This window comes from Cebus imitator, unplaced genomic scaffold (genome assembly GCF_001604975.1).
Source record: "Cebus imitator isolate Cc_AM_T3 unplaced genomic scaffold, Cebus_imitator-1.0 Scaffold170, whole genome shotgun sequence".
Taxonomy (NCBI): domain Eukaryota; kingdom Metazoa; phylum Chordata; class Mammalia; order Primates; family Cebidae; genus Cebus; species Cebus imitator.
Window position 1 is genome coordinate 2,537,823 of NW_016107485.1, and position 21,654 is coordinate 2,559,476.

Consider the following 21,654-nt stretch of genomic DNA (forward strand, 5'->3'; position numbering starts at 1 on the left):
TTTTAGTACAGACGGGGTTTCACTATGTTGACCAGGATGGTCTCGATCTCTTGACCTTGTGATCCACCCGCGTCGGCCTCCCAAAGTGCTGGGATTACAGGCGTGAGCCACTGCGCCCGGCATGAAGTACTTCTATCCATGGAGGAGTCCAGTGCCTCACCTTGTCTTTTCTTTCCACTTCCCTCAGCTCCCCGGCTTACCAGAATGCATTTCTCTTTGAGAGTCCAGACTTCTGGCTTAACCAGGGCAAGCAGGGACAGGACCTTCTCATTCCCAGGGAGAAATCCACACTTAGGGACTGTGAGAAAGAGAGGATTCAGGCCCTTTCTCATCCAGCAGTCAATGTGCCATCTCCCCTTTCCTAGTCACCTCTTATCTCTCTTACCTTCTTTCTTCTCCTGCTTATCTGTTTCCATCTAAGACAAAAAGGGGGAAAGTAGCTTTAGAAAAGTCACAGAGGTTGAAGGGCTATCATCTCCATTGGGTTTATAGTCCAAGTCCTGCACCCTGAGTGTCTCACCTCATCATCCTTGGGTGGAGGATCTGGGATGGGGATGTCCAGTGTGGCCCGGAGGGAAGTCAGGTCAGCCACATTGAGGGAGTCCTCCTGCACAGAGCTCACTGTCAGGGGCTACCCAACCTCTTCCCTTCTTCCTGGGTCACAGACTTCCCTCCACACATCCTACTTGGCTTCTGCCTCCCAACCTAGGCTCAGGTCTCACACCATCCTAACATCCCCAATCCACTGTTTGAAATAATTCTCTGCATGCTGAATCCAGTTGTTAGCTAGAAAGGGTGGGCAAAGGGGAGAGAGGACATGGGATGGGGCAGGAGGGGCCCACACTACTTACTTGCAAGAGCTGATTCAGGTATATGATTTTCTGTGGCAAGAATCTGTAGAGGAATTCCTCAGCCTGTGGGTTACATTGCAAGGGAGGGGAATCACAGAATATGCTCAATGAGATGTGTGGCAAATGGAACTGGAGGGGACTTTGGAAATAACTGGGTCCAAGACTTGTAAATGAGGAAACTTAAGTCCTGAAAATGAAGGGACGTGCCCAAGCTGGTAAGTGGCAGAGCCAAGGTTAGGATTGTGATATTCCTGCTTTGGGAGCCATGGCGTTTTTTCCTCTACCTCAAAAGTGGGGAGAAGTGCCAGAAGTGGGGAGAGTCCTAAGAAAGGTCAGAGTAAAGGTAGTTATCAATAGTTCCGGGGTTACTTCGGGTGAAGGCTTGGTAAGGGAAATAGGGCTAAGTCTAGGGTGACTTGGGGGGTCATTCTGAGAGGTTGTTATCCTCAAGTATTGTTCTAAGATTCTGGGTTAAATCTGTTAAATCCAGAAACTTACCTCCTGGAAAAGATTCTGCCTGAAGACCTCCACCTACAGAGAGAAGTACCCGGATGTTGGATAGGGGTCTGGGTTGTCAAAAGCTTCCACCCAATAGGGTGCTATCCAACTGTGGCTCAGGCCTTTCCCACCACAAGCCAGTTTTCCCTGGAAGCTCCTGCTCAGTGCAGTCAGAGGGCAGGAACCTGGGAATCCCCGAGAAGTGAAAGCACTAGAGAGACTGGGGGAGTTCTCTGGCACTGCTTTGGTCCCCTGAACCACCCAGCTTGGCCCCCACCCAAGAGGGTTCCCCGACCCCTTCCTGGCCTCCGATTCTCCATTACCTGTTTGCGGGCCTCGCCGCTCAGGCGCACCCCACACGGCTTGGCCATGCTGCTTCAAGTCGCTAGATCTCCGGTCTCCGGGCTAGTCGCCCGGGCTTTCGCTTTCACTCCCCAGGTCCAGGCCCGCCCCCCTCAACCCCGCCCCCTTTCTTCTTTCCGCCCCCCTCCTCCCCCTGGCAAGCCGCAAGCAGTAGGTAGCCCCTCAGCCATTCCCAGCTAGTTGCCACTGGGAGAGGCGGTGCTGGCTGGGTCACAAGCCCAGGGGCTGTCCGAGGGAGGGGCTAGGGTGAGTGGGACCGCGGAGACTGGAGCGGGGGCTGTCTCTTGGAGAGGGGCGGGGCTTATAGCTACGGCCAACGGGTTGGGGTAAGAGAGGTAGGAGTTGGCAAAGCGGGTCTCCAGTGGCAGGGCTCCCCCGAGAAGTCTCAACCTCAAGTAGTGGACGGAGAGAGATCAGAGGGAGTGGGAGGGGCAGCCAGAGAAAGCGCCTAGAGTGGAGAAGGCCTAGCTGTCGGTGGAAGGGAGCTGGCGGGGGCTGGGTGAGGGTCTTCCCGCTGCCTTCAGGACAGACCGGAGATGGGGCGGGACTCGCTCGAGAGGGGATAGGGCCGGCCAGAGTCAGGTCCCCTGCGGGGTGGGACTTCCCCGGTGAGGCCCGGAGCGTAGCGGACTGGTCCAGCTAGAAAGACGAAGGTTTTGAGCTGAACAGGATAACCCCACGCCTGGGGCTATCCGGAAGAGGTGGAACCAGACTGAAGGAAGGCGGAGAAAAGCGCCTGACTGAGGAAAAAAGTTGGGGCGTGCTGAGGGAGGAGCCAGGAGCCCCTTGCCTACTGATTGGTTGGGACCCGGCCCTCTCTCTTGGCCACGCCCCCTAGTTTCCAGACCCCGGCTCCAACCTTAACGTTAAGCCCCGCCCGTTCCTCTGAAATCGGGCCGCAGTCCCGCCCTCTTTCCTAGTACTTCCTGTTCTTTGCTAACCCTGGCGTTGGGCCGGGGGCTGGAGAGTGACCGTGGTCTTAGTGACCTGGGGCGGCTGCGCGGCCCGGGGTGGGCCTCAAAGCCGGGCACCAGACACGAGGGGCGGCGCTCGGGCCGCGCGCTGCCCGCGCCGGGTCCCGGCGGGCGGCGAGGCTGGGGCTGACTGCTACTTCAGGATGCCGGGGGAGGAGGAGGAGCGGGCCTTCCTGGCGGCCCGCGAGGAGCTGGCGAGCGCCCTGAGGAGGGATTCCGCGCAGGTGTTTTCCCTAGAGCAGCTCCGGCCGCTACTAGTCAGCTCTCTGCCGCCAGCCGCCCGCTACCTGCAGCTGGACGCCGCACGGCTGGTTCGCTGCAACGCTCATGGGGAGGTGAGGCCCGGCCCCGCTTGGAAGGGGAACACAGGGCCTGAGGCCCAGGCCGTGCTCACAACTCTGCTCTGATTGCTTCCAGCCCCGAAACTACCTCAACACCCTGTCCACGGCCCTGAACATCCTGGAGAAATATGGCCGCAACCTTCTCAGCCCTCAGCGGCCCCGGTACTGGCGTGGCGTCAAGTTTAATAACCCAGTCTTTTGTAGCACGGTGGATGCTGTGCAGGTGAATCCCCTGGGCCTTACGGTAGAGTGGGCTGGTGTTTGGCTAGAAAAGGCCTAAGGCTGAGTTGAATGGGGAGGTGTTCAGGGCAGGAAACCTCCTGGGTGGTGGCTGGTTGTGAACGTGTGTGGCAGGGGGGCCGAGATGTGCTGCGGTTATATGGCTACACCGAGGAGCAGCCAGATGGGTTGAGCTTCCCCGAAGGGCAGGAGGAGCCAGATGAGCACCAGGTTGCTACAGTCACACTGGAAGTACTGCTGCTTCGGACAGAGCTCAGCCTGCTGTTGCAGGTGAGATTCTCCTCTAGTCTTTATGGACTTATGCACCAGGGCTGGGGAGCACAGCCTAACTCAAGTAAGTCTGAGGACCCCCGTGCTGCTGAACTATGGGCATAGTTCAGCATCCTGGGAGCTCCAGGTACCGATTTTCCCTCTGTGAATGTTAAGGGACCAGGGAGGGCTTAGAGGGAGGGCTTTGTTCTAGGGGTCTTGGTGTAAACCATTTTTATCTATATTATTACAGAATACTCATCCAAGACAGCAAGCATTGGAGCAGCTGTTGGAAGACAAGGTTGGAGATGATGTAAGGAAGGCAGGAAAGGGGCTGATGTACAAAGGGAACAGGAATTGTGGACTCTATTCCTAAACCCTTGTTCGTTGTCTGCCCTTTCTTTTTCAGATGCTGCAGCTTTCAGAACTTGACCCCCTATTGAGAGAGATTGCTTCTGGCCCTCTCACCACACCTTCTGCCCCAGGTATTATTGGTCCTAAATTAGGGACCAAGTAGAAAGCTATATTGATGGAAATTTGGGATGCTCCTCTATCCTCTTGGTTATCTTCCTTTTTTTTTTTTGAGATGGAGTTTTGCTCTTGGTGCACAGGCTGGAGCGTAATGGCACCATCTGGGCTCAAGGCAATCTCCACCTCCTGGGGTTCAAGCAGTTCTTCAGCCTTAGCCTCCAGAGTAGCTGGGAGTACAGGCATGTGCCACCATGCTCAGCTAATTTTGTATTTTTAGTAGAGATGGGGTTTCTCTGTGTTGGTTAGGCTGGTCTCATACTCCCGGCCTCAGGTGATCTGCCTACCTCAGCCTGCCAAAGTGCTGGGATTACTTACAGGTGTGAGCCATTGCACCCAGCCTCTTTGGTTTTGTTTTGTTTGTTTTGAGACAGAGTCTCTCTCTCTCGCCAAGCTGAAGTGCAAGTGGTGTGATCTTGGCTCACTGCAACCTCCGCCTCCCGGATTTAAGCGATTCTCCTGCCTCAGCCTCCCGAGTTGCTGGGACTGCAGGCGCATCAGCTAATTTTTGTATTTTTAGTAGAGATGGGGTTTTGCCGTGTTGGCCATGATGGCCTCAATCTCTTGACCTCGTGATCCGCCCGCATCGGCCTCCCAAGGGATTACAGGCATGAGCTGGCGCGCCCAGCTCCCTTTGTTTTTTAAAAGAGATTAAAATTGTTTCCTTGGGTCCAGATGTGTTGAAAAGTAGTCTTGTAATTTGCCCCCATCCACAGCAGATTCAGATGTAACCTGGTCTTTCTTGGAAAGATGTTCCATTCTATCTCTCCTGCTCTCCAGGCTCCACTCCTGGTCCCTGCTTCCTCTGTGGTTCTGCCCCAGGCACACTGCACTGCCCATCCTGTAAACATGCCCTGTGTCCAGCCTGTGACCACCTGTTCCATGGACACCCATCCCGTGCTCATCACCTCCGCCAGACCCTGCCTGGAGTCCTCCAGGGCACCCACCTGAGCCCCAGGTGAGAGGCCTTCTCTTCTGGGTGAGAGTGAAATTTAGAGAACTTAAGATCACTTGATTATGGACTACTACATACCAGGTTCTGTGCTGAAGACTGTTTAATAGACGATAAGCAGCTATTATCTCCCTGGAGGAGATAAGAGACATACACATCAAGCAAGTAGCAATTGCAGTAACCCAGGTTATTATGGTAATAGGTGGCTGGAACCTAAATCTGAAGGGTCAGCTGAATCAGTTGGCAACATTTTAAACACCTAGTGTAGGTCAGGCCATATATTAATAGTATCTACTAGGAAGAAGTGAGCTTTAAGCTGTCACTTAAATGTTGCACAGGCTACGGGTATAGGAGTGTTCGAGACAGACAATGTGTGCAAAGGACAGTGACATGGGTCGTTACCAAGGAAATGGGGAATGCTCAGAGATGAGGGATCCAGGAACCAGGTTCCACTTCAGCAGGCCATGTCTGCTTTTCCATTACAGTTTACCTGCCTCAGCCCAACCACGGCCCCCATCGACCTCCCTGCTGGCCCTAGGAGACAGCTCTCTTTCTTCCCCTAATCCTGCAAGTGCTCGTTTGCCCTGGCACTGTGCTGCCTGTGCCATGCTAAATGAGCCTTGGGCAGTGCTCTGTGTGGCCTGTGATCGGCCCCGAGGCTGTAAGGGGTTGGGGTTGGGAACTGAGGGTCCCCATGGAACTGGAGGCCTAGAACCTGAGCTTGCACGTGGTCGGTGGGCCTGCCAGAGCTGTACCTTTGAGAATGAGGCAGTGGCTGTGCTATGTTCCATATGTGAGCGACCTCGGCTGGCCCAGCCTCCCAGCTTGGTGGTGGATTCCCGAGATGCTGGCATTTGCCTGCAACCCCTTCAGGTAACCCGTTCCTGGCCTTCCCAGCTCCTTATTGCATGTTACCTCAGGTCATTCTCTTCTTCCCTATCCCATGTTTTCCTTCAATTCCTCCCAACTCCCTGTATTTCTGTTGTGAACCTCAGCCAGCCAGTCAAAGGGATAATTCTCTCTGCCTTCCCAGCAGGGGGATACTTTGCTGGCCTCTGCCCAGACTCAAGTCTGGTACTGTATTCACTGTACCTTCTGCAACTCGAGCCCTGGCTGGGTGTGTGTTATGTGCAACCGGACAAGTAACCCCATCCCAGTACAACGTGCCCCCCGGCCCCATGCCAGCTCTTTGGAAAAGGGACTCCCCAAGCCTGGGCCCCCACGACGCCCTAGTGCCCCTCTGCCCAGTTCCTGTGGAGACCCTGAGAAGCGGCGCCAAGACAAGATGCGGGAGGAAGGCCTCCAGCTAGTGAGCATGATCCGGGTAAGGACTGGGCCTGGGTTGAGGTAGGGCTGAGCTGGTGTGGGAAAGGAGATGCTGCAGGTGGTTAATAGTTCCTATAAATCTTGTCATTGTTAGCAACAGCTGCCTCTTACTGAGGCAGTTACCATACTGTGCACTGCTCACATGATCCATATGTCTGAGCTCATTCGTTGTCACCATCTTAGTTCAGGCTGAGGGTGGGTGAAGGGTGCCCCTGCTGATGGGCCTGATGGGTGGGACTGTGCCTTAGGAAGGGGAAGCCGCAGGTGCCTGTCCAGAGGAGATCTTCTCGGCTCTGCAGTACTCGGGCACTGAGGTGCCTCTGCAGTGGCTGCGCTCAGAACTGCCCTACGTGCTGGAGATGGTGGCTGAGCTGGCTGGACAGCAGGACCCTGGACTGGGTGCCTTTTCCTGTCAGGAGGCTCGGAAAGCCTGGCTGGATCGTCATGGCAACCTTGATGAAGCTGTGGAGGAGTGTGTGAGGACCAGGCGAAGGAAGGTATCAGCTGTGCTAGACATGGGATAGGGTTGAGGGTCTGCATCTCTCATACCCTCCCTTGCTTGCTTTCCCACTTCACTCCCTTTCGCCACTCCCAACTTACAGGTGCAGGAACTTCAGTCTCTAGGCTTTGGGCCTGAGGAGGGATCTCTCCAGGCATTGTTCCAGCATGGAGGTGATGTGTCACGGGCCCTGACTGAGCTACAGCGCCAACGCCTGGAGCCCTTTCGCCAGCGCCTCTGGGACAGTGGCCCTGAGCCCACCCCCTCCTGGGATGGGCCGGACAAGCAGGTGGGGGGAGGCGAGAAGCCCAAGTGTCCACCTAGAGGAGCAAGAGGGGAAGGGTCCCTGGAGTCTGACAGCCACTTCCCCCCTACCTGAATCACATTGCAGAGCCTAGTCAGGCGGCTTTTGGCAGTCTACACACTCCCCAGCTGGGGCCGGGCAGAGCTGGCACTGTCGCTGCTGCAGGAGACACCAAGGAACTATGAATTGGGGGACGTGGTAGAAGCTGTGAGGCACAGCCAGGACCGGGCCTTCCTGCGCCGCGTGCTTGCCCAGGAGTGTGCTGTGTGTGGCTGGGCCCTGCCCCACAACCGGGTAGGTCCCTCCCAACAGTACCTGGTCAGAGAATTACTCTATTCTTTTGGACCCCCACCCTACCCCAGTCCCCATCTCTGATCCTGTCTTCTGCTCTGCAATTGCCTGTGTACCTCTGAAGGCTTCTGGCAGGGGGAGGGCAGGAAGAGGCAACCTCCTCTCTTTTTAAAAAAAATGTTCTATTATGGAAATTTTCAAACACGAAATAGTAGAAAAATTTACTACACTGTTTAACAAATTCCCATACTTCCCCACAACCCCTCCACTCCCAGTGTATTCATCACCAAGCTTCAGCAATTCAACAAACATAGTCTTTATTTCACTTATATACACAGATGGTTATTTTGAAGCAAATACCAGGAATAATATAGTTTATCTGTAAATGCTTCAGTATGTATCTCTAAAATGTAAACTTTATTTTTTTTGAGACGGACTTTCGCTCTTGTCCCCCAAGCTGGAGTGCAGTGACACAATCTTGGCTTACTGAGACCTCTGCCTCGTGGGTTTAATCGATTTTCCTGCCTCAGCCTCCTGAATAGCTGGGATTACAGGCATGCGCCACCACACCCAGCTAGTTTTTATATTTTTAGTAGAGACAGGTTTTACCATGTTGGCCGGTCTGGTCTTAAACTCCTGACCTCAGGTGATCCACCTGTCTCGGCCTCCCAAAGTACTAGGATTATAGGCGTGATCCACAGTGCCCGGCCAACTTTATTTTTCTAGAGATAGGAGTCTTGCTGTGTTGCCCAGGCTGGTCTCTAAATCCTGGCTTCAAGCAACTCTCCTGCCTCAGCCTCCCAAATATCTAGGATTACAGGCATGAGGCATCATATGCAACAAAATTCTTCCTGAAAACATAGCTATACTACTGTTGTCACACCAAAAAAAATGAACAGTAATTCTTTAATAGCAGCAAATACCCAGTTTATAGGAACAAGCCCTTTTTAACTCCTCAGCCTCCACGTACTCTAGGTCAGACTAGTCAGACCGGCTCTGTATTTGTTTTATTTTGGTTTTACTCTGTATTTTAAAATAATTGTAAAATCAGCCAGGCATGGTGGCTCACATCAGTAATCCCAGCACTTTGGGAGGCAGAGGTGGTCGAATCACCTAAGGTCAGAAATTTGAGACCAGCCTGGCCAACGTGGTAAAACCCAGTCTCAAAAAAAAAAACAAAAACAAAAATAAGCTGGGCGTGGTGGCTGGTGCCTGCAATTCCAGCTGCTTGGGAAGCTAAGGCAGGAGAATCTCTTGAACCTGGGAGGCAGAGGTTGCAATTAGCCAAGATTGTGCCATGGCACTCCAGTCTGAGCAACAGAATGAGACTCCATCTCAAAAAAAATAATAAAATAATTGTAGAATCTACAGCAAGTTTCAAAAATAGTACATAGAGTTCTGTGTACTTTTCACTCACCTTTACCCACTGATGAGTTTTTTTTTTTTTAAACAGTCTTCCTCTGTCACTCAGGCTAGAGTGCGGTGGTGCAATCCCAGCTCACTGCAACCTCCACCTCCCGGGTTCAAGCAATTCTCCTGTCGTAGCCTCCCAAGTAACTGTGATTTACAGGCATCTGCGACCACACCTGGCTAATTATTTATTTATTTATTTATTTTTTAAGATGGGGTTTCACCATATTGGTCAGGCTGGTCTCGAACTCCTGACCTCAGGTGAACCGCCCACCCCAGCCTCCCAAAGTGCTGGGATTACAGGCGTGAGACACTGCGCCCAGCAACCTTTTTTTTTTTTTTTTTTTTTTTTTTGAGATGGAGTTTCCCTCTTGTTGCCCAGACTGGACTGCAATGGTATGATCTCAGGTCACTGCGACCTCCGCCTCCCAGGTTCAAGCGAATCTCCTGCCTCAGCCTCCCGAGTAGCTGGGATTATAGGCATGCGCCACCACACCTTGCTAATTTTGTATTTTTAGTAGACAGGGTTTCTCTATTGGTCAGACTGGTCTCGAACTCCTGACTGCAGATGATCTGCCTGCCTCAGTCTCCCAAAGTGTTGGGATTACAGGTGTGAACCATCATGACCAGCCTAATATTTGTATTTTTAGTAAAGACAAGGTTCCATGATGTTGGCCAGGCTGGTCTCAAATTCCTGGCCTCAAATGATCCGCCCTCCTTTGCTTCCCACAGTACTGGAATTACAGGTGTGAGCCACCACGCCCCGCCCCCAGTGGTGACATCTTATATAATTACAGTACAATATCAAGACCAAGAAAAAGACATTATCACAGTGTTAGCTATACTACAGATTTTATTTTTCACATGGATGTGCCTGTGTGTGTGTATGTGTGGTTCTATGCAGTGTTATAACCAACACTATAATCAAGATACAGATTGTTTCATCACCACAAAGCAACTCCCTCATTTACCCCTTTAGTCATACCCTTCTGCCCCCACTTCCAGTCACCTGGCAACCATGAATCTGTTCTCCACCTCTATAGTTTTGTCATTTCAAGGATTTTATTTGTATATTTATTTTAATGGAATGTGAATGCCTTTAGAGGCACTTTTGCCTTTACCTTAGAGGTCACCATTGTCTGTTTTTCTCCACCCAACTGTCTTCAGATGTTTTGGTTGCCTGCCTGGCTCCTGCTGGCACTTAAGGTTGTCAGCCCTGCCCAGTTGTTAATTAGACCCTGATTTCTTAGTGGACACCTGGCTACTGCCTCTTCCCCAGGCTGGCAGCTGTGGCTTCTGACCCCCTCCCCTCCAACCCCTCCAGATGCAGGCCCTGACTTCCTGTGAGTGTACCATCTGTCCTGAGTGCTTCCGCCAGCACTTCACCATCGCCTTGAAGGAGAAGCACATCACAGACATGGTGTGCCCTGCTTGTGGCCGCCCTGACCTCACCGATGACACACAGTTGCTCAGCTACTTCTCTACCCTTGACATCCAGGTACTGCAGCCCCTAGGACTCAGGTACCCTGGGCTTTGAACAGGAACTCTCCCACCCACTACCTCTGCATCCTGTCCCCAGCTTCGAGAGAGCCTAGAGCCAGATGCCTATGCATTGTTCCATAAGAAACTGACCGAGGGTGTGCTGATGCGGGACCCCAAGTTCTTGTGGTGTGCCCAGGTAAGTGGCCTGCCCAGGGGAGCTACTATGAAGGGGCAGGAAATGGTTCCAGGTCAGGCCTTTGATAACTTCATGCTCTTGCACATACAGTGCTCCTTTGGCTTTATATATGAGCGAGAGCAGCTGGAGGCCACGTGTCCCCAGTGTCACCAGACCTTCTGTGTGCGTTGCAAGCGCCAGGTGAGGCACATTCATCCTTTCAGAAATACTTGCTGAGCTACTGCCAGGTACTGTGTTAGACTCGGAAGTTTGTGTATTGGAGAGCAAAGTAGACATGAGCTCTGAGCTCAAAAGAGCTTACAGACTAGTCAGAAAGACAGGCACAAGGAGAAAGGGAAGAAACCAGAGGGAGGGAGGGAAAGGAAAGGGGAGGAGGAAGGAAGGAAAGAAAGTCAGCCAGAGAGGAACTAATTATGTATAGGCATAAGTTCCATGAAGAAAACAAACAGGAACCTGAGATCAGAGTAACAGAGTGGACATACTTTGGGTAGAGAGGTCACACAAGTCTTCTCTAAAATGGTTTAAGCTCAGTCCTAAAAGTTAAAAAGAAGCCAGCCATGCAAACAGTATTTGGAATAGAAAGAACAACACATGGAAAGGCCAGAGTCAGAAAAAAGTGTTGTATGGCTGGAGCCTGGAAAGAAAGGCGGGAGTGGCAGGTAGTCAGAAGCCAGCTGCCAGGTCTGGAGAGCCCTGGAGGCCAAGTGAGGCAGGTGCCTTCATTCTGAAATAAGGGATGGTACGATCTCATTTATCTTTCATTTATTTATTTATTTTTAGAGACAAGGTCTCACTGTCACCCCGGCTAGGGTGCACTGGCGGAGTCACAGCTTACTGCAGCCTCCAACTCCTGGTTTCAAGTGATCCCTCGCCTCAGCTTCCCAAGGTACTGGGATTACAGACATGAGCCACTGTGCCCAGCCACATTTATCTTTTAAGAAGTGTAATGTTTGGCCAGCACGGTGGCTCCCGCTTCTAATCCCAGCACTTTGGGAGGCCATGGTGGGTGGATCACTTGAGGTCAGGAGTTCAAGACCAGCCTGCCCAATGTCATGAAACCCTGTCTCTACTAAAAATACAAAAATTAGCTGGGCATGGTGGCATGTGCCTGTATTCCTAGCTACTCTGCCTCTGCAGGCTGAGGCGGAAGAATCACTTGAACCCAGGAGGTGGAGGCTTCATGAGCTGAGATCACACCACTGCACTCCAGCCTGGGTGACAGAGCAAGACTCCATCTCAAAAAAAAAAAAAAAAAAAAGTGTGATGCTTGATACCAAAAAAATTTTATCTGCATCATATATGAAACAAAGTGAACACCTGAGACTACCACCAAACCACAAAACTAGACCACTAATACTGTGGAAGCTACCTGACTTACAGTTTTGAAGGCATTTTGGCAGCCATGGGGAGAATTGATCATAGAGGAGCAGGAATGGGAAACAGATAGTTGTAACTGGGGCAAGCAATTGAGGCAAGGTCTGATAGTGGCCTGCAGTAAAGTGGTAGCAGTAGGGATGAGGGGAAAGGAGGCAGGGTTGAGATGGGCTTGTGGGGTAGAAACAAGACAAAATGAATGTGAGGTGGTATGAGAAAATGAAAGAACCAAGAATGGCCCCTCATTTTGAGATTTGAGCAAATGGTAGGTGGCAGTGACATAAACCAAGCTGGGGACCACTGGATGTCAGTGGATGGGCCAGCAAGAAGGGCCCAGGGTATGGGATAGAGCTCCTATGTGAAGCCTCCTTTCCCTCTGGCAGTGGGAGGAGCAGCACCGAGGTCGAAGCTGTGAGGATTTCCAGAACTGGAAACGCATGAACGACCCAGAATACCAGGCCCAGGGCCTCGCAATGTATCTTCAGGAAAATGGCATTGGTAAGGCTGTCCCACTTGGCCTGTTTGCTCAGAAGCCTGTTATTGTCAAGCTCTCTTCTTGAGGGCCTTGAGTTGCAGTGGCAGCCCCAGCCCTGACCTCTTGTCCTTTGCAGACTGCCCCAAATGCAAGTTCTCGTATGCCTTGGCCCGGGGAGGCTGCATGCACTTTCACTGCACCCAGTGCCGCCACCAGTTCTGCAGCGGCTGCTACAATGCCTTTTACGCCAAAAATGTGAGCCCAGAGAGTTGGGGGAGGGATGGAAGAGTGGGGGGCTCCCATTGGGTTTGAGAGGCAGAGGCCATTGAAGAGTGGCCCCAGGGAAGAGAAGAGGAGGTCAGTGGGATGTAAAGCACAACTCTCTATCCCCTTACCCTTTGCTTGCTCTAGACCCTCCAATGTCTCCGTCTCCCTTCACCCTTACATCCTTCATGCAGGGGTTCCTGAGAGGCCAGGACCCCAACAGTCTCCAACTTCCTCTCTCCCATCTGGGTTTCTGTCAGAAATGTCCAGAGCCTAACTGCAGGGTGAAAAAGTCCCTGCACGGCCACCACCCTCGAGACTGCCTCTTCTACCTGCGGGACTGGACTGCTGTTCGGCTCCAGAAGCTGCTACAGGTCAGACGTGGCCAGGAGAGAAGAAGGCAGGGCCCAGGGTGGGCAAGAATGGAAAAGGCTTCATGCTAGGAAGTGCAACAGGGATTGGCATCAAGGGGAATGTAACACCCATCTGTCTCTCCTCAGGACAATAACATCATGTTTAATACAGAGCCTCCAGCTGGGGCCCGGGCAGTTCCTGGAGGTGAGTGTTAGGACAGGCCTTTGAGAGCGGGGATGATGTGCTGGGCTCCCACTCTGTGATGGGTAAAGGGGAGGCTTGGGAGTAGGGTCACTTGTTGCATGCCCTTTGACAAGTTAATTGAGACCCCAGGCCTTGTTGCTTCCTCTGTAAAATGGGGGTAATACCCACCTTGCAGCTAAGCCATTTTACATAAGACACCTTTAAAGGATCTGGTACCTAGGAAGGTATTAATACTAATTTTCCTCATTCCCAAGTGATCATAATTCATCAATTAACTCAATGAGTGTTTAGTGAGACCTGCTAGTTGCAGGGCACTGTTTTAGGTTCCATGAGGGCAACAGAAAGGTGTTACATATGGTTCTAACCTCTTTCACTTCTTACAGTGTAGACAGAGGTAAGTCTACAATCCATACCATCCTGAATGTGACTGATCTTGGAGGCTAAGCAAGGTTGGGCCTGGTTAGTATTTGGATGAGAGATTGCCTGGGAATATCAGATGCTGTAGGCTGTAAATTTATTTATTTTTATTTATTTATTTTTGACTCCCCTATTTGTACAAAGGCTTTAAATTTATTTATTTTTAAATAGAGGTAGTCAGGCTTTGGTGGCTCACACCTGTCATCCTAGCACTTTGGGAGGCTGAGATGGGTAGATCATCAGAGATCAGGAGTTCCAGACTAGCCTGGCCAACAAGGTGAAACCCCATCTCTACTAAAAATACAAAAAAATTAGCCAGGTGTGGTGGCGGGCACCTGTAATCTCAGCTACTTGAGAGACTGAGGCAGGAGAATCACTTGAACCTGGGAGGTGGAGGTTGCAGTGAGCTGAGATTGCACCATTGCACTTCAGCCTGAACAACAAGAGTAAAACTCCATCTCAAAAAAAAAAAAAACAACACAGAAGTAGCCAGGCATGGTTGGCTCACACCTGCAATCCCAGCACTTTGGGAGGCTGCGGCAAGAGAATTACTTGAACCCCAGAATTTGAGACCAGCCTGAACAACATAGTGAGACCCTGTCGCTATTTTTTTTTTTAAAAGGTAAGACCTTCACAGAGTAAGTTAACTAGGCAAGAGATAAAGAACAACCCCCGCAAAAAAAAAAAAAAAAAAAAAAAAAAAAAACTGTCTCAAGAGGGTGTGTGTTTATGAGCCAAAAGCCAGCTTGGATAAAAGTAGGGACAAGTTCCCTGCCTCTGTATCAGATGGTCCCCTCTCTATCAGATGGTCTCCCACTGACGGCACCTCTAAGTACCCACCAGCACCACAGGGAAAGTAGGAGTTGCTGTACTTAGTCCCCTCCTTGGAGGCTGCCTTCCCTGCTTTGTGGATATCCCAGTTCTGGAGCTTTATAGTCACTGACCTCTCAACAGAGGCTCCCTTCCCTCAACTTTTTAGGTGGCTGCCGAGTGATGGAGCAGAAGGAGGTTCCCAATGGGCTCAGGGATGAAGCTTGTGGCAAGGAAACTCCAGCTGGCTATGCTGGCCTGTGCCAGTGAGTGCCAACAGGACACGGGCATGGTGTTGGGCAGTGGCTAGAAGTGGTGCGGGCATGCCCAGGCAGTAAAGTGGGTCCTTGGGAGTGGTAGGTCTTGCAGTGGGTGGGAGGGAGGAGGCTTTCTGGCCAAGGGCATGGATAGATAGTAGCAGGCCATGTGGACACAGGTAGGGATTGTCAGTCTTGTTCATCCAAGTGTCTCAGAGCCCAGCTACATGTTAGACATACTCAGTTAATATTAGCCAACAGAACAAATATTCTGCTCCCTTTTCTCCCCAGGGCACACTACAAAGAGTATCTTGTGAGCCTCATCAATGCCCACTCACTGGACCCAGCCACCCTGTATGAGATGGAAGAGCTGGAGACGGCCACTGAGCGCTACCTACATGTACGTCCCCAGCCTTTGGCTGGAGAGGATCCCCCTGCCTACCAGGCCCGCTTGTTACAGGTACAGCCTCACCTCTGACCCCACCCTACAGAAGTCACCTGGCCCAGCCTGTGTCTGAGCCCCAGGCTTCCAGTATCATAACCTTCTCTCTCCTCCTGCAGAAGCTGACAGAAGAGGTGCCTTTGGGACAGAGTATCCCCCGCCGGAGGAAGTAGCTGAGAGCAAGGGTCCCATGAGGGTCCCATGGCCTGCTCCCTCAGGAACAGCTCCAGCACCAATAAAGAGGCATCTTACCACCCAGGCTTCTTGGCAGTCCTTCTTCCTGATGCCACCATCTAGAGGCACCAGGGAAAGAGCGGGATGAACAGAGCTTTGCTGAAAAAGGCCCCCTGCAACCTAGTGCCTAACCCTCCCTGGACTCAGGACCAGGAAGGAGTTGACACCCTGGATGGTCAAGGGAGGCCCTCCCCATCCAACCACCTGGCCTGGGCTTCCTCCCTCCCTGCCTCCTCTTTTCCTTTCACTGAATTTGACTGGTATTAGAAGTCACCCAGTGTGTACCAAGCAGGCCTTGTGGGGGAACACAGTGCACAGGTGTACCCAGCAGTCCAGAGGCCCCAGACCTGACTCCAGGAACCTGGCCTCCCTGGGGAAGCCACAGTGTCACTCACAGAAGGTTAGATACAAGCAAGACTATCTGAGGGAGGAAGGGGAATGAGGGTTGAGATGAGCTGGCAGAGCAGCTCCCCCTGCTGTGATAGTGGCATCCTGACAGTGAGATGTTCAGATGATGCTGCCCTCTGGTGGCCACTGGTGCCCTGCAACTCTTGAGGCCACGTGATTTCTGGGAAAAAGCCCTTCGTGGAGGAGAATTGAAACTTAGGGTGGGGACTGTAGAAAGGGGCGGAGAGATCAGCCGCCTAGCCAGGAGTTTAAGCTGAGGTTGTCTGAGTCCCGAGACAGCCTGGACAGCAACTCAGGTAAGGATGGGGGTCAGCCCAGGCTCTAGGGCTAGAAAGTCCAGCCAGATTGGGGGTAGGAGGTCTTAGGGACCCCTCTGTTAGACCGAGGGCTAGACAGAAGACCTGTAAGTCAGGAAGTGGGAGATTCAGCCTGAGAGTGCAACTGACAAGGTGTAGCACCCTGGATCCTCGTAGGCAAAGATCAGGAGGACCTGCTGCCAGATGGTTCAGGGAAGAAGGCTCTGCCCCAGCCTCAGTTGACCCTGTTTGTTTCCTTGCCATCTGCCCTGCCCACTTCAGCTACAGCTCCACCCCCACCCCAGCTTCCTGCCCCACCTACCTCTGTGGCCAGCAGGGGGGTGGGGGTCAGAGGCTAGGTTCTATAGGCTGTGGGGTGGTGGGTGAAGAGCCTGATGCATCTTAGCAGAGCCTGCCTCTGCAGACACTCAGAAATCTAGACAGGGGCTCTAACCAGGAACAGATCACCAAAGGAATTCTTTCCTAATCAATACATTTCTGAAAAGTCCTAAAATTAAGACCAATACCTACGGTTTCCTTCCAGGTAGCACAGTTTAGAATATTAAAAACAATGTTTTTGGGGTAGTTTTTTTTTTTTTTTTTTTTTTTTTTTTTTTTTTTTTTTTTTTTTTTTTTTTTTTTTTTTTTTTTTTTTTTTTTTTTTTTTTTTGGGTCATTGCTAGTGATGGCAGAAAAGGAAATAATTCTGTCTCAGGGTGTTGAAATGTGTCTAGAGCTAAAAGAAGATGGATGGGATCTCTAGGGCCTGTTGCTAGAATCTAGTTCCAATGGCCAGGGTCTCAGGAGATGTTCTCTCCCAAAGTGTCGGTTTTAATGTTTCCTGCTCCTCTTATCCCCCAGGATGGCATCAGGCAGGGCACGCTGTACCCGAAAACTCCGGAACTGGGTGGTGGAGCAAGTGGAGAGCGGGCAGTTCCCCGGAGTGTGCTGGGATGATGCAGCTAAGACCATGTTCCGGATTCCCTGGAAGCATGCAGGCAAGCAGGATTTCCGGGAGGACCAGGATGCTGCCTTCTTCAAGGTGAAAGGGCCTGGAAATCACTGTTCCTCTGTGTGAGGGATTGTGTATACACTGGTATACTCACCCTCTGTACTTGCGTCTGCCTGGGTTTCAGATAAGGGACAGATTGGAGAGGAAAACCAGCTACATCATTTGCAGAGTCCAGTACAAAATGAAAATGCAGAGGCCTTGTTCAAAAATTACTAGGGATTTCAAGATAGCAACACAGCATAAACCCTTCATAATGCCTTCTGAGCTCAGAGCTACATGCCCGTGAAGCCAGTCCTGTTGGAGGGGCAGCTGGAGCCTATAACATGCTGCCTCCTCTTCCCTTGCTTTCTTTCCTAGGCCTGGGCAATATTTAAGGGAAAGTATAAGGAGGGGGACGCAGGAGGCCCCGCTGCCTGGAAGACTCGCCTACGCTGTGCACTCAACAAGAGTCCCGAATTTGAGGAAGTTCCTGAGAGGGGCCGCATGGATGTTGCTGAGCCCTACAAGGTGTATCGCCTGCTGCCACCAGGAACCCTCTCTGGTGAGTGTCCCCTTGCCCAACCAGTCCTAGACTCAGCAGACTGGGGAGGAAGGATAGACCTGCAGGCTTCTGCCAGGCTTCTCACAGCTCTGCCCTCTCTATGCCCTGGGGAGGCTGCTACCCAGGTTTCCCTTCCTAGCCCTGCCCATCCTTCACTGCCTCAGACCTCTCCTTTACCCTCTGTCCCTGCTCAAGACCCTGACCTTTCTCTCTCCCTCAACAATTCCACAGGAGGGACTCAGAAATCCCCATCAAAGCGACAGCACGGTTCTGTGTCTTCTGAGAGGAAGGAGGAAGAGGGTGCCATGCAGAGCTGTACACTCAGTCCCTCTGTGCTCCAGGACTCCCTCAATAATGTGAGCGATGGAGAGGGAATTGGGCAGGCCTGAGAGCAGGGCAGTAACTAGAGGGAGAGGTGGGCCAATAAAAGACAGCATCTTCAGAGGCCAAGGTGGGCACATCATCTGAGGTCAGGAGTTCAAAACCAGCCTTGACCAACATGGTGAAACCCTGTCTCTACTAAAAATCCAAAAATTAGCTGTTCATAGTGACATCTGCCTGTAATCCCAGCTACTTGGGAGACTGAGGCAGGAGAATAGCTTGAACCTGGGAGGTGGAGGTTGCCATGAGCTGAGATTGCACTATTGCACTCCAGCCTGGATGACAGAGTGAGACTCCATCTCAAAAACAAAGAACAAAAAAACACTGTGTCTGCAGGAAGAGGAGGGAGCCAGTGGGGGAGCAGTCCATTCAGACATTGGGAGCAGCAGCAGCAGCAGCAGCAGCCCTGAGCCACAGGAAGGTACCACCTGCCTTGCCTCTTCTGTCGTCCACCATGTCGCACACTCTGGCCCAAGACTCCCCAGCCCCACTCTGAATGACCAGTGCCTTTGCTTCCCTTCCAGGTACAGACACAACTGAGGCCCCCTTACAAGGGGATCAGGTGTCCCTGGAGTTTCTGCTTCCTCCAGAGCCGGGTATGTGACATTTCTAACTTTCTCCTGTGCCCTGTGTCCCTCAGGCCCTCCTCCTTTGACGGTACATGCATTATCTAGTCAGTCAGGGCTTACAGCAAACTGTGACCACATTATCATAGCCCAAGGCACTTGTTTCTAGGTGGTGAGAATTCCACATACCTGGACAGACTCTAAAAAGCTTGCTTCCCAAAAATACCACCCTATACACTCTCCTGGAAATCCACACTGAGACACTAATTTCTTTGGGCCAAACAGAGCCCCAGTCTCAAGGGACCTTCTTGTAAACTACAGGACCCTGGGCATTAAGCCCTGAGGCCTCATGGTGAATCACTCAGTAGTACTAGCTACTTGCCTGAGTGATGGGAAAACCTGAGAGGAAGCCCCCTGGCTGGTGAGGGGAGGGGAGGTAGAGATGTTCCCCTGGGGAGGGGCTATCACCAGCCTGCATGCTCCTCCAGCACCAGGTACAGCTAGACTGTTCTATCCCCAGACTACTCACTGCTGCTCACCTTCATCTACAACGGGCGCGTGGTGGGCGAGGCCCAGGTGCAGAGCCTGGACTGCCGCCTTGTGGCTGAGCCCTCAGGCTCTGAGAGCAGCATGGAGCAGGTGCTATTCCCCAAGCCTGGCCCACTGGAGCCCACGCAGCGCCTGCTGAGTCAGCTTGAGAGGGGCATCCTAGTGGCCAGCAACCCCCGAGGCCTCTTCGTGCAGCGCCTTTGCCCCATCCCCATCTCCTGGAATGCACCCCAGGCTCCACCTGGGCCAGGCCCGCATCTGCTGCCCAGCAACGAGTGCGTGGAGCTCTTCAGAACTGCCTACTTCCGCAGAGGTGAGGATGTTCTCGCTGGGCACCTGAGCTCATACCCCCTGGGCCCAACTTGGTGGGTCCTGCCACCACCATTTGCCAGCAGATCTTCCATGTAGCCTTTGCATGGCACTCCTGCACTTGTGTGGTGCACATCCTATGTGGCCATATGCCCAGCCTGGCAGCTATATGGCAGCTCTCCTCCAGCCAAGACAGTGGAAGAGGAGGTTCAGGTAGAGTTCAGTACAAGAGTGTCACATCTTGGGGAACACCATCACAATGAAGCATGCAGTCATTATGTGAAGGTGCACAGAAGAATTGAGACAGAGTGAGCCTCATGGCCTTCTCCTACGTACACACATTTGGGAGAGCTGGCATACATCATACCTCTGGCCCTGGCTGCACCATCTCTACTATACTCCAGGAATGCCCTAGGGTTGCCCTTCTCTCCCATCCAGTTCCAGTTCCTACTCAATTCTAAATCTGACTTAAGAGTGGGATCAGGAGTACAGGGTGTGTAGCTTGTGGGTGTTCCCAGGGCCATGGGTACCCTAGCACTGAGAGGGTGTGAGCAAGCAGCAAAGGTCTGGGCACATCTATGTTAGCAGCCAGGGCTGCGGCCTGGGAGGACTCTAAACTCTCCCAGCAGAGAGCTTTTCAGGTTGTGCAGTGATCTGCTACTTCTAACACTTATTTGAGGCAGGAACACCCTTTCCTATTTGCACATGGGTGAGTAGCATTTAGTTCCGAGCACTTCTCCTGACCTTGCAGACCTGTGGCCCTCTCTCTTCTCTCTTTTTGTCCTTCTAACCCTTGACCCTTTCTCTTTCAGACTTGGCCAGGTACTTCCAGGGCCTGGGCCCCCCACCCAAGTTCCAGGTAACACTGAATTTCTGGGAGGAGAGCTGTGGCCCCAGCCATGCTCCACAGAATCTTATCACAGTGAAGGTGAGCTCAGAGCAGGGGCAGAGTAGCCTATCTAATGAGAGTAGGGACAGTGGTGCTCCAGGAGGTGAAGGGGGTCTCCCAGTGGGGAAGGAGCTCCTGGGGGTGGTGTCTGTCCCTGATGCACTCACTGAGACGCTCTTCTCCATCTCTTCCAATACAGATGGAGCAGGCTTTTGCCCGACACTTACTGGAGGAGACTCCAGAGCAGCAGGCAGCCATTCTGTCCCTGGTGTAGAGCCTGGGGGACCCATCTTCCACCTCACTTCTTTGTTCTGCCTGTCTCCTTTGAAATAGACTCATTCTTCACATGATTGACCTGTCCTCCTCGTGATAATTCTCAGTGGTTGTCTGTGATAGTTGTGTCCTTAAAATCCTCGCACACACTGGCTGGTGGAGAACTCAAGGCTAATATTTTGTCCTTTTTAAATTTTTTATTTTTTGAATTTTTGAGATACACAACCTCTTTCGTCTGTAAGGGACTGGGAAATCCAAATGGTGTGAACCCAGGGGCTTTTCCCTCTTCCCCGACCTCCCAACTCTAAAGCCAAGCACTTTATATTTTCCTCTTAGTTATTCACTAAGGATTTAAAATAAAATTTTATTGAAAGAGGAATCAGTATCTGATTTTTCTGGGAGACAGAGATGTAAACTTATGAGCAGGGCACTGGGGTTCTCTTCCTTCTGACATCTTCAGAACTCGTTTCTCTCTTCTGCCCACAGGTTCTGGCTAAGATGCTGTCTGGGCCCTGTGGGTCCTGGGCCTGGCACTCTATAGAGATACTCTCTAGGCAGCCATGATTAGGGAGAGTGTTGGGATTGGCCATTGAAAGGGTACCAAGCCTTCAGCCAGGCACTATAGCCACCAACTTCACATGGTAGTCTGGGCTCCACAGTTCTTGTTAGAGAGCCCCAACATCAGGCCTGGGGTTAGATTAGAGGTCTAAATGAAGAGGAGACACTTGAGGATAACCCAAAACTATTCTAGAGGCCCTGGGGCCTGAGAATAGAGGAGTCAGAAGAGTTGCTAAACCTGTACCTGCTGTTCCTGGTGCCCTTTCCCCCAGCACAAATTGTACTGTCACCCCAGCAGGGTACTCCCAAACTGGATTCCTTGCTCTATCTAAGTCCCATAAAAGATACTCCGGCCTAGACTGCCATGTCCAACATGTTTTTCATGAGACGTGAGGGCTCCAAATCGACTGACACTCCCTTCTCTTTCCTCTGTGTTCATTTTACTACCAAACTGGAAGTTTTTTCTTCACAAGGCCACTTGTCACCTACTTTTTTGTATATTCACTTCCAGCAAACTAGTTCCAACCCAGGCCACAG

General features: G+C 51.9%; 3 protein-coding genes across 6 annotated transcripts in view; 2 read left to right on the forward strand and 1 right to left on the reverse strand.

Annotated features, from left to right (window-relative positions):
- The window catches only part of PSME2 (proteasome activator subunit 2), a 4,295-nt gene extending 2,470 nt beyond the window's left edge, over window positions 1-1,825 (reverse strand). Inside the window, exons 1-6 of the mRNA XM_017544718.2 lie at window positions 1,673-1,825; window positions 1,350-1,382; window positions 852-914; window positions 521-607; window positions 386-416; window positions 201-298 (exon numbers count right to left, since the gene is read on the reverse strand). Coding sequence (XP_017400207.1) covers window positions 201-298; window positions 386-416; window positions 521-607; window positions 852-914; window positions 1,350-1,382; window positions 1,673-1,720 — 360 coding nt within the window. The 5' untranslated portion in view covers window positions 1,721-1,825. The remainder of the gene's footprint in view (window positions 1-200; window positions 299-385; window positions 417-520; window positions 608-851; window positions 915-1,349; window positions 1,383-1,672) is intronic.
- Window positions 1,826-2,628: 803 nt separating this feature from the next.
- Window positions 2,629-15,361, forward strand: RNF31 (ring finger protein 31). The gene is made up of 21 exons (XM_017544677.2): window positions 2,629-3,021; window positions 3,104-3,250; window positions 3,382-3,537; window positions 3,770-3,829; window positions 3,926-4,001; window positions 4,825-5,002; window positions 5,482-5,869; window positions 6,030-6,320; window positions 6,571-6,819; window positions 6,925-7,110; window positions 7,213-7,419; window positions 10,151-10,324; window positions 10,406-10,504; window positions 10,595-10,684; window positions 12,262-12,376; window positions 12,490-12,608; window positions 12,878-12,991; window positions 13,118-13,175; window positions 14,572-14,668; window positions 14,951-15,119; window positions 15,221-15,361. The coding sequence occupies exons 1-21, from the start codon at window positions 2,830-2,832 to the stop codon at window positions 15,272-15,274; spliced, it is 3,219 nt and encodes a 1,072-aa protein (XP_017400166.1). The 5' UTR covers window positions 2,629-2,829; the 3' UTR covers window positions 15,275-15,361.
- Window positions 15,257-20,938, forward strand: IRF9 (interferon regulatory factor 9). 4 transcript variants are annotated; one of them, XM_037744347.1, is made up of 9 exons: window positions 15,257-15,344; window positions 16,901-17,081; window positions 17,409-17,592; window positions 17,824-17,948; window positions 18,310-18,394; window positions 18,498-18,569; window positions 19,060-19,401; window positions 20,210-20,325; window positions 20,486-20,938. In XM_037744347.1, exons 1-9 carry the CDS (start codon window positions 15,292-15,294, stop codon window positions 20,558-20,560), a joined length of 1,233 nt encoding a protein of 410 aa, XP_037600275.1. In that variant the 5' UTR covers window positions 15,257-15,291; the 3' UTR covers window positions 20,561-20,938. The 4 variants fall into 4 exon arrangements, with proteins under 4 accessions (XP_037600275.1, XP_017400195.1, XP_017400192.1 ...); XM_017544706.2 differs by lacking the exon at window positions 15,257-15,344 and adding an exon at window positions 15,495-16,047 and having other exon boundaries at window positions 16,898-17,081; XM_017544703.2 differs by lacking the exon at window positions 15,257-15,344 and adding an exon at window positions 15,495-16,039.
- Window positions 20,939-21,654: the final 716 nt, after the last annotated feature.

Excerpts from the sequence above, each read along its gene's own strand:
- IRF9 (XM_037744347.1), top strand. The coding sequence starts at position 15,292 with ATGAGGGTCCCATGGCCTGCTCCCTCAGGAACAGCTCCAGCACCAATA. Across the intron at positions 15,345-16,900 it reads GCTCCAGCACCAATAAAGAG|GATGGCATCAGGCAGGGCAC; the intron begins GCATCTTACCAC and ends CTTATCCCCCAG. Across the intron at positions 18,570-19,059 it reads TCTGCTTCCTCCAGAGCCGG|ACTACTCACTGCTGCTCACC; the intron begins GTATGTGACATT and ends TTCTATCCCCAG.
- RNF31 (XM_017544677.2), top strand. The coding sequence starts at position 2,830 with ATGCCGGGGGAGGAGGAGGAGCGGGCCTTCCTGGCGGCCCGCGAGGAG. Across the intron at positions 7,111-7,212 it reads GGGATGGGCCGGACAAGCAG|AGCCTAGTCAGGCGGCTTTT; the intron begins GTGGGGGGAGGC and ends ATCACATTGCAG. Across the intron at positions 14,669-14,950 it reads GGCTATGCTGGCCTGTGCCA|GGCACACTACAAAGAGTATC; the intron begins GTGAGTGCCAAC and ends TTTTCTCCCCAG.